General features: G+C 40.3%; 1 protein-coding gene across 1 annotated transcript in view; it reads left to right on the top strand.

Annotated features, from left to right (window-relative positions):
• Positions 1-14,761, top strand: part of DARS2 (aspartyl-tRNA synthetase 2, mitochondrial) — a 31,582-nt gene that overhangs the window by 5,943 nt on the left and 10,878 nt on the right. The window contains exons 3-11 of the mRNA XM_037506452.2: positions 3,247-3,313; positions 5,034-5,129; positions 5,495-5,590; positions 7,705-7,828; positions 9,069-9,115; positions 10,122-10,228; positions 10,932-11,001; positions 11,968-12,147; positions 13,624-13,731. Of these exons, the coding sequence (XP_037362349.1) occupies positions 3,247-3,313; positions 5,034-5,129; positions 5,495-5,590; positions 7,705-7,828; positions 9,069-9,115; positions 10,122-10,228; positions 10,932-11,001; positions 11,968-12,147; positions 13,624-13,731 (895 nt within the window). The remainder of the gene's footprint in view (positions 1-3,246; positions 3,314-5,033; positions 5,130-5,494; positions 5,591-7,704; positions 7,829-9,068; positions 9,116-10,121; positions 10,229-10,931; positions 11,002-11,967; positions 12,148-13,623; positions 13,732-14,761) is intronic.

Raw genomic sequence — 14,761 nt, 5'->3', positions numbered from 1 at the left:
CTTTGAATGTTATCTGTTTCTTCCCTCTTGTCAGCTTCATTATTTTTTCCTTGTCCTGGATTCTTGGGAGCTTTACTATTATGTGTCTTGCTGTGTTTTTCCTTTCGTCGTGGAAGTTTGGTGTTCTTCTTGCTTCTTGTATATCAATTTTCAGCTCCTTCTTCACATTTGGGAAGTTCTCTTCAATTATCTCCTGGAATATTTTCTCTGTTCCTACATCTCTCTCCTCTCCTTCTGGAATTCCTATAACTCTTATATTTCCTTTCCTCATGGAGTCAGATAGTTCTCGAAGTCTTTCTTCATTCTTTTTCCTTTGTACTTCTCTTTCCTTTTCTGTTTTGGTTCTTTTTATTTCTGTGTCTTCAAGAGAACTTATTCGTTCTTCCATTTCATCTATTCTGCTTTCCTTGCTTTTCCCGGAGTTCTTTAGTTCCTCCATTAATTCTTTGATCTCCTGCATTTCTTTTACTTCCCTCTTTAGGGACTCAATTTCATTCTTCTGACCATTGTTTTCCCTCTTTAGGGACTCAATTTCCTTCTTCTGATCTATCACTTTTTTAATCATGGCAATTTTAAATTCTCTTTCTGGAAGGCTCAGAAGTTCTTCCAAGTTGCTGTCGTTGCAATCTGGGGAGTGGTTTTCTTTTTGTGGTGTGCTTCTTTCCTGAGGAGTTGTTAGGTTGCGTGTGGTTCTTCTACTCCCTACTGTCTGTTTTCTAATTTGTCGTATGCGTTGGGACACTGTGATGCTCGGACTGACTGGCATCTTGGGTGAACTTCTCCGCTCCCCTCTGGCTCTTCCAGGAGCCATCTCTGCCTTCTGGGGGAGCTTCTGCTGGTTTTAGGCAGTTTTTACTGAAGAAATGTCCCTGTTCTCAAATGGCGAAGCGGGATGCAGTCCCTGCGCCTCCGGTTTCAGGCACACTCTTCTGCGCACCCGGTCTGCCCCGGACGTGGGTGCCTGCTCCCTCTGTGGGCTCAGACTGCTGGTCGGAAGGGGCCTGGCGTGGAATAACTTCCCGGCTGGCCACTGCAGAAGCCTTCTGCCCTTTTCAAGCAGTCTTAAGAAATTTCCTGTTCTATGGGGTGTTAGTGACTTTTTTTTTCCTGGTCACTAGGTGGCGCCAGAGATCTCTCCTATTGTCCTTGGGGGGCTGTTTTTCGTCCCCCCCACCCCGTGGGACAGGGAACAGAGCGGGAATGGTAGGGTACACCTCAACAGCTTTGGGGTGCTGTGTCTGCCTTGTGCCCCACCGTCGTGGAGAACCCACGCCCCGAATTTTCGTGCCCCGGGTCTCAGTTCAAAGCCCTCAGTTCCAGGACGCGGGCTGTAGCCCAGTTCAGTGGCGCAGGAATGGCGCCTTTTGCACTGCTCCCGTGCCCGGGTGCCTGGTTCCTGCTCACTCAGGGAGGGACCTTCACCTCAGTGAGCACCTCCGCGCGTCTCCCCGCAAGCCTAGGTCGTCTCCCCGCAAGCCTAGGTCGCAGGCGCGGGTACCTGGGCAGCCGCGATTCCGGTCTGCACTTGCTTTTCAAGTGCGCTGAGCGCACCGCGTTTCCGCGCCAGCTTACCGGCAGCCCGGGCTGTGTGCGCGTCTCCCGGGGTCTTTGTTCTTCTCTAATGGCGCCCGGAGCCGTTCGCTCACCGCCACGGCGGATCCTGCAGGGTTCGCCTCAGCTCCCGTTCACGGGGTGTGGTGGCTGCAATAGTTCCTTTCCACTCATGGTCCCGCTTGCTGCGTCGTTTGTTCTTGTTGGTTGTTTTGGTTTTTTGTTTCCCTCCTCTCTGCCTGTCGGAGAGTGCCGCCTCTGTGGCGGGGGAGGGGAGCAGGGTTCTGCGCTTCCCTCCCTTCTGGTCCTCTTTTATGGCCACTTTCTTCTTCAGGTAGTTTGCTGGAGTCACCCGTTTATCTTCCGTGTCCCAGTTCTCACTGGGACCTGCCGCTTTTCCTCCCTATTAACTTTTCTTAATGGGAGATCTTACTCGCAGTGTCTCCTCGCCGCCATGTTGCTCCGCCCCCTTCGACACACGCTTTTAAGTATCAGTAACTGAAGGACAAAATAATGAACTGTGACCCCCAAAAGGACTGAAATGTCCTTGGGCTTATGAGTTTCTAAGACCAGTAGTTGAGAATGGGCCAGTTGTTATTAAAATTAAGTAGAATGAAATAACTTATTTTAGTCTAAATCTAGGTAGAGTAAAAAAAAAAACAACCTAAAAACATCAATAGTGATTCTGTAAAATTAGAGCCCCTAGTATTATTCATCTCTATATTGCCGAACATACTTGAATAGTGTGTTAATTTACAATGATATGATCCAAAATGAATAAATTGTACTACCTTCCTAAAGAGTATGTCCTACATGGGTAGATGTTTGACCCATAAAATTGGTGACTTTATTATCTGATTTGAGGCGTCTTTCTGTACGTCTTCCTGGTACAAGCACCGAGAAATGTAGGCTGAATTATAAAATGTTGGGATTCTTGGCCCTTTTGATGATTTATAGAGATGTAAAACTGATGTGTGGACCGAAAGGAAATTTTATAATTTTTTTTAAGAAAAGACTTTATAATGCTGTGTTTCAAAAATGAAAAACGAGATGTTTCTTAATATCCTAAAATATTCTCTTTGGATTTTTATATATATTCAAAGTTTCCAAATTTGGTAACATTCTTCTTATAAAGATCTAAGTCAGTCCTCCCCGGTGGGGCAGGTCTTAAAGTCTCAGTACTCTCAAGCTATTGCCAGCCACTGCAGCCTGTGTTCTATCCCAGCCAGAGAGCTAACCCACATGTCGTGAAGCAGACCTTTTCTCTTGCACCTGCTGCTCCCTTTAGCAATGTATTTCAGTAAATCTGCCTGTTCTGTTTCCCACTCTGTCTCTGGTAAATCCTCTGACCGCCTGCACCTCTGATTTACACCCCAGTTCTTCTATGCAAAGATTAAAAAAAAAAAATCTAAACCAATGAAAATTTAAAAAATGTATAAATCTGCCTTTTTAATAAGCCATCTGAATACCATTAGTAAGTTGCCTGTATAGCTAATAAAAATTGAAAATAAAAGTTTGTTTTCATTATTAGGTACATAGATAACGATTGCATGAATGTAGCTAATGAAAGCACATAATGTATTACTAAAAAGGAACATGACAAGCTACCTGTTTTTGTTGTTTAATTTGTTTTATTTGCTAAAGTTTTGGACTTACAGATTTTATCCTAATGTGTCCATTTTCTTCATTAATCAGACAAAACATCTTCCTGGTGCTAAGAGATTTCCACGGGCTTGTTCAAGTTGTCATTCCCCAGGATGAGGTAATGGAAGGTGTCCTGCTGTTATGTGAAAGTCTCTTTGATGCTATGGTTAGAGTAACCTAGATTATGTTAGATTAGGATACTTGAGGTTTTAACTTCAGAAGTTTATTAGTGAAAGCTAAAAACTACCATAAGCAACCTTAAGGCAAATGATAAACTAGGAAAAAATATGTACAACTTGTATCATAAAGGGCAAATATCTGAAATTCAAAAAAAAAAAAAAAAACCCAGTGATCTAGTAGAAACAGGAACCCAGAATATGACCCTATAAAATTTATAGAAAAGAAAATATAAATGACTTATATTCATGAAAATATGCCTAACCTCACTCTGGTGGAGAAATGTAAATTATAACTAAACAGAATTGTTACTTTTGACAACACGTTGGATTGACAACACATTGGGAAAAACAAGTGTACATTCCTGGAGGGAGGAGTACAAATTGACAGTAGATCTATGGAGAGTCATGTAGCAAAATCATATTATGAATGCATATGTGCTTTGAACCATTCATCCCATTTCTAATGAGTTGTCTCACAGCTAGACTTACACAGATGCAAAATGACGTAAACAGAAGGTTATTCCCTGCAGGATTAATTTTAATAGAAAAAAATTTCAGGAATTACCTACATACCCCCATAAGAGATTGGTATAAAAAATAATATACATCCTTATGTATAAACTATAGAAAAAGGATTAGAGAAGCTCTTTTTTTAAATATATTATGTATGTGTGTATATATATATATATATATATATAGTATATTTTTCACAGTAGAACTGGGGTATAGGCCAGAGGTGTGGGGGGCCATGTGTGGGTTAGTTCCCTGTCTGGGAATTGAACTCACGCTGTAGTGATGATAGCTCTGAGAATTAACCCTTAGGCCACCAGGGAGGCCCGAAAAAAGCTCTTTTGGTACTAATAGAAGGAGGAGCAAAGGAAATCCAAGGTATTGTATATTTCATGGGGATACATAATAAAAATGGGTACAGAAGGGCATGTAGAGTGCTGTCATCTGTAGAAAAAAGGGTATGTGTATTAAAATAATGTGTCTGGAAGGATACAGAAGCATCTGGTAACATTGATAACCTCGGGGGAGAACTGAGGGACCAAAAGACATGGAAAGGGGGGAGAATTTTCACCTTCTATCTGATTGTACCCTTTGAATTTTGAGCCATGTAAAGGCACTCCCCGATCAAAAAATAAATATCATTAAAAGAGAAAAAACTCTGTCATGCTCATTTGGCAGCATTGGTTTTTATTGTAGACATTTATACAATTACTTGTATGCGTAAGATAATAGTGATTTACTCAGCTCTTAGTGTTTAATATAAGTAAGGAGCAATCATTTCTCTTTCAGATCTGGATCATAGCTAACTCAGGAGAACTCATTTCACTTGGACTCCATTATTACTATTAAATTTAACTACTCCTAAGACGGTTCCCTTTAAAACATGTGGGTCTTGTTGGCATTGAGTCCTTCTTCTTATTTTACTTTGAGGAAAAAAATTAAAACTAACTCTTAACTAATGCTTTACTTGCTGTTTTATATGGAGCCAAAATGGGAATGCGCTTTACCAAATTCTTTCATCAAGGGAAGGGCCCATATTTATGAAAATTAACCTATGATTATTAACATTTTTCTAAACCATAAACAGTTACTGCAGAGTCCTTTAAATTCATTTGTTTCTTGAAACTCTTTTCTCCTCGTATTCTGCAGTCAGCTGTGAAGAAGATTTTATCTGAAGCCCCAGTGGAATCTGTGGTACAAGTGTCTGGGACAGTCATTTCTCGACCTCCAGGACAAGAGAATCCAGTTAGTAGCTTAGAAACTATGTAAATGTTATCTGTATGCATTTATACTGTGTGTCCATCTGTTCAGACATAGAAGCTAAGCACTTCTGAACATTAGGCACTAAAGCTCTATAAACTCTATAAGTAAACCTACAGATTCAAAAATTTCACTGCAAATGCACACACCTATATAACTATGTATGTTAACACATTTGTTAACAAGCACCTCAGCCACATAGCCTGAGGAATGTCCAAATCATGCACAGACTTGCTGAAGCACCTGCATATTTTACATACATGAACAAATGCTTGAGTTCTGCAAACTCCTGATCTGTACATGGTCCTGATGAGTCATGTTTTTAAATTGGTCTTTTATCTCTCTTTAAGAAAATGCCAACAGGTGAGATTGAAATCAAAGTGAAAACAGCTGAGCTGCTGAATTCCTGCAAGAAGCTGCCCTTTGAAATTAAAGACTTTGTGAAGGTACCATCCTGTTATTAATAAAATAGAGTATCTAGAATATGCTGATGATTAGTAAGATATTTTTGGAGTTTTTTTAAAGGAAAAGTTGAACTTTTACAAGAATAAGAATTTTTTTAATAGATGTATCATGAGTTATTCAGTTAGCTCTTGTAGGGGCAGGAAGGAGCCTCTGAGCAGGTTTTCTATGATCCAGCAGACCGGGTAAAGGAGGAGTCCTCAGTGGCTTTTGCAGGTCTTTTATTTAGATTTACCAGGCATATGGCAGGCAGGGGTGCTGGGGGGCCGGGAGGCTGGCAGTCCTCCCGGCTCCCAGCAAATCCTCACTCTATCTGGGTTCTCTGGCGTTCTCTCTGCTTCTCTTCTTCTTCTCTCGGCTTCCGTTCGTTCTTGGTTTCTGCTGGTATCCCCGCAACACTGCCCCTAAAAGCCCAGTCTTAGCCCAGGTGAATCCCATCTACCTATGCCCACAGCCCATTCCAGGTGCCCGCCATCAGGCATGCATTCAGGACCACAGGGTTCTCTCATCTATCCTAATGGCGGGAGGGCAGAAAAGCTTGATACTTTTTACCTTACCCTGCACTCTACGATTTCTTTGCAAACTACTCAAAATAGCAACAGTTCAGTAAGCTGTTATAGTCCCTAAACCACTGTATTGTTTTTTCAGACAACTTGAAACTTAGCTCTATCTTTAGGACTTGGGGTATTGTTGAAATGTTTTTGTTACCTTGTTTTACATTTTGGAAGGAAATCTATGTCTAGCTTGGAAGTGTCCAAATGGCATAAAGACATAAGAGATCCTGCACCTCTTAAGTTCAGGTGATAAAAAGTGATAAATGTTTGCTTGACTTTGCAAGTATATAAATAGGGTTACTGAAGTTTGGGATGTTCTTTGCCAAAATTTCAGGAGGTGAGGGAGCACTAGATAAGTATACCCAGATAATTTTCAGCTTTCACACAATTATCTAAGGTCTATATTTGTAAAAAGAGCTATCAAGGGATGTGTAAAGTCATTGCACAGTCACTTGGTTTTACATTTAAGTTCCCAGTATTTAATCTTTTAGTCAGAAAAAGAAGTAAAATTTCAGAGTTCACTTTACTGTGAAAAAAAGAAGGAAATATACAGTATGCCCCCCATTAAACTTCCAGAAAGAGAAGTTTCAGATAGGTCTTCTGTTTCTATTATCAGAGAAATCAGAGAAATTAACTTACTCGAAAAGGCCTTTTTGAGAAGGTTGTCAGTACAAGGAGAAATCCCGGGTTTACAGCCTTCAAAATAAGCAGACCTCATGGGGTTCCCACTAGCGTAGCTGTCGTGACTCTACCACTCCCTTGCATTTCTCACACTCACACCTGTAGTCCCATTCAGGTGATAAAGTTGTGGCTATGTTTTTTTTTTTTTTTTTAAAAGGAACTGAACATTTCTTTTTTTTTTTTTTTTTTTTTTTTTTTAAAGATTTATTTATTTATTTATACAAGCACTGGGTACAGTCAGAAGCGCGGGAGGGTGAGAGAATTCACCAGAGCCAGAGCGGGGAGCAGAGCAGGCAGAAGGACCGAAGTACACTGCTGAGGGGAGCAGCGGGCGGCAGGAGAGGTCTGCGCGCCATGTGGGACCCTCCTCCGGTGGCCGGGGAGCAGCCGGGGATCGAACCGGCGCCGCAGAGGCTGCGGGCAGCTTCGCAAGCCAGCGCTCAACCGCTGCGCCACTGGGGAGGCCCTGTGGCTATGTTTTTGAGAGCTAAAGTTTTTGAGAAACTCAAATTCTATCTAAAGGTAGTATCTTTTTTTTTTTTTTTTAAGATTTATTTTTATTTACACAAGCACTGTCAGAAGCGCAGGAGGGTGAGAGAATTCACCAGAGCCAGAGCGGGGAGCAGAGCAGGCAGACTAAGGTACACTGCTGAGGGGAGCAGCGGGTGGCAGGAGAGGTCTGCTCGCCATGTGGGACCCTCCTCCGGTGGCCGGGGAGCAGCCGAGGATCGAACCGTCGCTGCAGAGGCTGCGGGCAGCTTCGCAACCCAGCACTCAACCGTGCCACCGGGGAGGCCCCTAAAGGTAGTATCTTTTTAACGTTTGAGAAATCACTAACCATAATAATCTTTAAATTTGTTTAGAAAACAGAGGCTCTTCGCTTGCAGTATCGCTACTTAGACTTGCGTAGTTTTCAAATGCAGTATAACCTGCGACTGAGGTCCCAGATGGTTATGAAAATGCGGGAATACCTCTGCAATCTGCACGGTAAGGGAAAGGCCTGAATGTTCTTCTGTTTTAGTCAGCAGTTGTATTGTGTCCTCTCCTTACTATCATTGGGTGAGATGTTGCCAGATATCTGGAATTCTCTTATAAGATATTACCAGAAAGAAAAGAAAATACCGGATGGTCTCACTCATAGAAGGAATTTAGAAAACCTAAATAAGGGACCAGGAAAAAGAATAACTATAAGAAAGAAAAAATCAAAATCAACAAACAACTATGAACCAGAGACACTCTATGGGGGTGGGGGGAGCAGGGAAAGGAGGGATTAGGATTAAAATAAGGGGGGGTGCAATTGTATGGGGAATACAAAAATTTAAAAAATTAAATTAAAAAAAGAAAATCAGTAAAATTCTTTGGGATAAAAAAGGATATAAATCAGTTTTTGAAGTAAGGTTAATTTCCAGGTGTTTTGTACTAGAGCATAATTTAGTAACTTGTTCCCTATTGGGTCTTTTAAAGGTAACAGTGCCTATTAGATTGTATTTCCTATCACTATTAAAGGTAGGACAGACCTACTTACGGTTATCTTTAAGTTATCTTAATTCTTTAAGCTTATGTATCGCTTTGGGTCAGCAATAGTATGTAATTTAACAATTTGATTAGTCCTGGTATATTTTCTATTATTTTTGTGTTATTTTTTGCTACACTGGCAGAACATTTAGGAAATCAGAATAATTTGAGACAAAACTCCATCAAATAGAATTATTTCCTAACCAAAGTATCAACTTTATGAACACAATGGGATTTTATGAAAATCTTCAGCTTCTTTCTTGGATTTTTAGAAACCAGCATCAGTAGGCTTCATAACTAACTTCAGTCACAATTCATTATTATAGGTAGCTTCAGGGACCTCCCTGGTGGTGCACGGGGTCAGGTACAGCACTGTGAAGCTCTCGGCAGCCACTGCAGCATGAGTTCAATCCCCAATCCCTGGCCAGGGAGCTAACCCACATGGCGCAGCAGACCTCTCTTGTCTCGCCTGCTGCTCCCCTTAGCAGTGAATTTCATTCAGTCCACCTGCTCTGCTCCCCACTCTGTCTCTGGTGAATCCTCTTACCCCCCCCCCCCCCGCCACCGCACCTCTGGCCTATACCCCAGCTTTTGTATGCATAAATAAATAAAAAACAAATCTTTAAAAATAAATAAATAAAGGTAGCCCCAGATTTGTTGATGTGTGCTATAGACATTTTATTTGACAAGTTCCTGCCATGTTTCTTTATAGGATTTGTGGATGTGGAAACGCCAACATTGTTTAAGAGGACTCCAGGGGTATGTATATTCCTTAAATCACCCTACATTAGTTATGAAACTTGACCACTTTGCTTTTATACTCACATGGTCATATTTATTTTACTACCTCAGGAAGATCTTGTTAACTAGGTTTTCTTAAGAGTTGAGAAAATTTTATGGATCAGTATTTTGTGGTTTTTTTTTTTTAACCCAGCCAGGTTTTTTTTGGTTTTTTTTTTTTTAAAGATTTATTTATTTATGCACACAAGAACTGGGGTATAGGCCAGAGGTGTGAATGGTGAGAGGATTCACTAGAAACAGAGTGGGGAACAGAACAGGCAGATTGACTGAAATACAGTGCTGAGGGGAGCAGCAGGTGAGTCAGGAGAGGTTTGCTGAGCCATGTGGGTAGCTCCCTGGCTGGGGATCAAACTTGTGCTGCAGTGGCTGCGAACAGCTTCATAGGTTGTGTCTTAACCCCTTGCGCCACCGCGGAGGCCCTTGGTTTTTTTTTTTTTGAAGATTTATTTACACATACAAGAACTGGGGTACAGGCCAAAAGTGCAGAGAGTGAGAGGATTCACCAGAGACAGAGTGGGAACAGAAAAGGCAGATTGACTGAAATACACTGCTGAGGGGAGCAGCGGGTGAGACAGGAGAGGTCTGCTGTACCAAGTGGGTCACCTCCCTGGCTGGGGATCAGACTCGTGCTGCAGTGGCTGCCTATAGCTTGATCACGCTGTCTTTAAGCCCTGCGCCAACAGGGAGGCTCCTGGATCAGTATTTTGAGTCAGAATTCTTTTATTCGACATGAATTAGGAATTATTGAGATAGGATTTGATGTGCAAAATTCTTCTAGCCAGTGTCAAATTGGGAATTCATTTCAATCTATATATATTTAATAGCTACTACATATAAGCAGTATTTAAGGTCTACCATATACAAGCCTTGGAGGCATAAAAATTTGGGAACTTTGCTCTTTAGTTAATTTCACTAATGGGTTTGTTTTTTAATTATCTCTGCTTTTCTTCTCTCTCTTTAAAAGGGTGCAAAAGAGTTTGTAATACCATCCAGGGAGCCTGGCAAGTTTTATTCTCTCCCTCAGAGTCCTCAACAGTTTAAGCAGCTTTTGATGGTTGGAGGTTTAGACAGGTGAGCTTGATGCTAGTAGTTGTCACAAAAAGAAAAGAGGAAAAAAAGAAAAAGGAAACACAAAATTGATCTTTTAAAAGAATTCTAGGAAATGTATGAGTTTGGAAATACTTTTAAAATACCCTAAAAATAGGTAGTCAGCATTTAAAAAAGATTTACTTGGATTTACTTGATGACCACCATGTGCAAAATTCTATGTCATTACATGTTTCAGGGGATTAAAAAAAACCAAAAGGTTGTTTTGCTCTTTAAGAGTAGGAAAGTAAATATTAAGAGGTTTAAAATTACATTGTCTGTGGAAATATAGAAAATTTCGTGAGCAAGGCCTTTCTGCTGATGAAGATGAGAGTTAGCACAAGGAAGTTCAAGTATATTCATGAAGCAAGAGGTGTTTCAATTTGACTGAAGCAGAAGAGAATGTATAAAGAAGTATGGACTGCCTTGCATACCAGTCTGATATATGTGAATACCCAAAGGTGCTGTTATGTATTTTTAAAGCAGTTATATAGAATAATTAACTTTTCCTGGGTCAGCAATATGTTTGACTAGATTAAAGCATCATAAAGAATTTAGAAATTTCTTATGTTCTTTAAGCAACATTATTAATCTGTTTCATAGCCTGGCATGCCATGAATTTTTGGGAGAAATTGTGTGTGCTTCCTGAAATCATGATTCAGTTAACAACACTATTTTTCAATTACAGATATTTTCAAGTTGCCCGATGTTACCGGGATGAAGGTTCGAGACCAGACAGACAGCCTGAGTTTACTCAGGTACTCATTTATATTCATTTGTCTCTTACGGGTGAAAGCTTGGTATAACCAGTTATTCAAGAAGAGGGCAGTAGTTATTATCCACTGTAATATTTCTTGTTACATTTTATCCATCAGATATTTAATTAAACAAACCTCCAATTAAGGTACTATTTAATTTTGATCCATTTCATGTATCCTTTTTATAAGGAGTATGTTATCAACCAAGGAATGCCAAAATTTCATAGTGTTTTAATGTTCATGGTATGATAAAGTTCTTAAATCATGTGTACATTAAAAACCAGCAATTCTGGGCCTCCCTGGTGGCACAGCGGTTGAGCACTGGGTTGCAAAGCTGCCCGCAGCCTCTGCAGCACTGGTTTGATCCCCGGCCGCCGGGGAGGGCCCAACATGGTGCGCAGACCTCTCCTGCCGCCCGCTGCTCCCCTCAGCAGTGTACTTCATCAGTCTGCCTGTTCTGCTCTCCACTCTGGCTCTGGTGAATTCTCTCACCCTCCCGCGCTTCTGACTGTACCCAGTGCTTGTATAAATAAATAAATAAATCTTTAAAAAAAAAAAAAAGGCAATTCTGTACATTGATATTTAATCTGCAGTTTCATAAAGCTATTATGGTTTCTGCATGATACCTCATAAATCACTGTGGTTAAGTACAAAAATCATAAGCTTTTGAGTAGGAGAGCCCTGGGGTCAAATGTAGATTCAGTATTAAGTAAACTCACATATATAGGCAGGTTAACCTCTTTGAGCCTTAAGCCATGACATAGTCATGGGAACTAAATAAGTTGATGTATGTAAAGCATTAGCATGGTGCCTGACATAAAACAAGGGTACAATAATGACTATATCAACACTTCCCCCCATGTATTAAGTATATGTGTGCAGATTCCAATGGTAATTGGAGAAATAATGAATGTATACATACTACTATTGTGACTGTTCAAGTTAGTTGTGTTATTTTGGTTTCAGATTGACATAGAGATGTCTTTTGTAGACCAGACAGGGATCCAGAGTCTAATTGAGGGTTTGCTCCAGTATTCTTGGCCCAGTGACAAAGATCCTGTGGTAGTTCCTTTTCCATCTATGACTTTTGCTGAGGCCCTGGCCAGCTATGGAACGGATAAGCCTGACACTCGCTTTGGGATGAAGGTACTTTTCTGCATATTTCCAGGACTCTGCTTCCAAACAGTTCATTAGTCTTTGTTTGAGCCACTTCAAAATTTACAACCACATTTCTCTTGTAAGGATATTCTTCAGATATTTTTAACTCCTTAGTTCAAAGCACAAACTGGTTAAAGCTGAGAAGTGTTAGATCATACTTTTTGTTATCAAGCTATTGCAAGAAAGAATAATAGCATGCTAGCTTTGCAATACATTTTTTTTTTCTATCTACTGTGTACCAAGAGCAGGGTTCTTAATAAAGTTTTTGTTACTGACAACGTATTAATTACAAGGATATTATTGGTAACTTGGAAGGGAAAAAAATGACTATTTTTCCTCTTCAATTTTTCTTAAGCCAAAATGACACTTGGAAGCAAATGATTAAGAGTTATTTATTCTTAACTACTCAGCTGTTAAAAGAGATGAAACAGTGTCTTTTGGAATAATATGGCTAGATCTTGAGGTGATTATGCTAAGTGAAATAAGTCACCAGATGGTTTGACTCAGTTGTGGAATATAAATAATGAAAAAACAAATGGCAAAACACAACAAAAAGAAATCTAGAGTCTGAAAAAACATGCTAGCTACTGCAGTGGAGAGAAGTTAGAGGGGATAATGAAATAATATATGGGCACTGGGGCTTTAGTGGAGGGAGAAGGAAGCATATGAACATATTGAGGCATGATATAATCCCCAAATTATATAATATTGCAAACTAATGGCAAATCAATAAATTTTGATATGAAAGAGGAATTATTTGTTCTTTTTCCCTGATCTATAAAAGAGCTCAAACATATAACGCTTACTCAAATTACTAAAACTTGTACGTATTTCAGTAAAGGTAGAAGTTATATAAGCTGTTTCCATTATCAAACTTCTCATAATTTGCTCTTAGAGAGCAATATCCTTTCATCTTTGTAATGCTAATGACATTTCTGTGTCTTAGTTCACAGCGCAGATTTCTTAGAAATTTAATTTTGCTGACCTATGAATAAAGCTCAGTTCTTAGAATGACAAAAATATAATACACAAAAAATCATGACTGCTTACTTAGAGCTGCCAACTTAACCATTCCTCTTTTTAGCTTTTGTAATATGAATAGTGTTTCTTAAGTCAGACTACATAGGTTAGTCAGACTACATAGGTTAAATTCTGGCTCTGCCACTAAATAACTTGTCAGCTTAGACAAGTTACTTCCTTCTCTGTCTTGGTTATGTTAGTTGGAGATAACAAGAGTACCCACCTCCTACTCTGTTGTCATGATGGATTTAACTAACACTAATGAATAATATATTAGTGCTAATATTAGCACTGGCCTTAGTGCCCATCCCATACTCCATGAATGCACTCTGTTAATGTTAATTTACTAAGAGCTATACTCTTATTTAGAATGTTGTTTGTAAAATGTTTTGAGATCAAAATTACTTCACGTATAGTTACCTTTCTTTGTTATCCATTTTCCAGATTGTAGATATCAGTGATGTGTTCAGAAACACAGAGATTGAGTTTCTTCAGGATGCACTTAGTAAACCCCAAGGAAGCGTCAAAGCCATACGTATCCCTGATGGAACAGTAAGTGAAGCGCAACTCACTGTTTTCTCTAGAATGTATATTTGGGGTGTAAATATGTTCAATGCTGGCATATTGAAGCTTCAGAAAGAACAATTCTCTTGGGGGCCTCCCCGGTGGCGCAGCGGTTGAGCCCTGGGTTGCGAAGCTGCCCGCGGCCTTTGCAGCGCCGGTTCGATCCCCGGCTGCTCCCCAGCCACTGGAGGAGGGTCCCACATGGCCCGCAGACTTCTCCTGCCGCCCGCTGCTCCCCTCAGCAGTGTGCTTCGGTCCTTCTGCCTGCTCTGCTCCCTGCTCTGGCTCTGGTGAAATCTCTCACCCTCCCGTGCTTCTGACTGTACCCAGTGCTTGTATAAAATAAATAAAAATAAATCTTTAAAAAAAAAAAAAAAAAAGAAAGAACAATTCTCTTAAATAAAATTTTTATATAAAGTTCAACATTGTCCCTAAAGTTATATATAAGTAGGAAATAATAAAATCATATAAATACACGTTTATACTCAGATATAGAGCCTTTTTTCCTTTTAAATGATGCTCCTGGGCCTCCCTGGTGGCACAGCGGGTTGAGCGTCGCACTGTGAAGCTGTCCACAGCCTCTGCAGCATGGGTTCCATTCCCGGCCAGCCAGGGAGAAACCCACATGGTGCAGTAGACCTCTCCTGCATTGCCCGCTGCTCCCTCAGCAGTGTCTTTGGTCCGTCTGCCTGTTCTGCTCCCTGCTCTGCTCTGGTGAATTCTCTCACCCTTCCGCACCTCTGACCTGTACCCCACTCCTTACGTTGAGTGGAAAATAATTTAGTATCCATACTCTACTGTAGACATAATAAATGTATTGAGGTAAGTTATATGTGACATATATTATCTACTCCAATTAGAGTATGCCCATTCTTCCCCTAGTAGATTATAAGAACTGCAGGGTTGTGAACTATGTTTTCATCATTTGTATCTCCCATACCCAGTTAAGTACCCTAAGAATTACAGTTAATGATAAAAACCATAGTGTCTCATTGAGATAATTTAGAAAAAAATAAGA

The sequence above is a fragment of the Talpa occidentalis genome, unplaced genomic scaffold (genome assembly GCF_014898055.3).
Source record: "Talpa occidentalis isolate TD23 unplaced genomic scaffold, MPIMG_talOcc4v2.1 talOcc4.12, whole genome shotgun sequence".
In the NCBI taxonomy this organism is placed as follows: Eukaryota; Metazoa; Chordata; class Mammalia; order Eulipotyphla; family Talpidae; genus Talpa; species Talpa occidentalis.
This window is presented reverse-complemented; position numbering and strand designations above follow the sequence as displayed.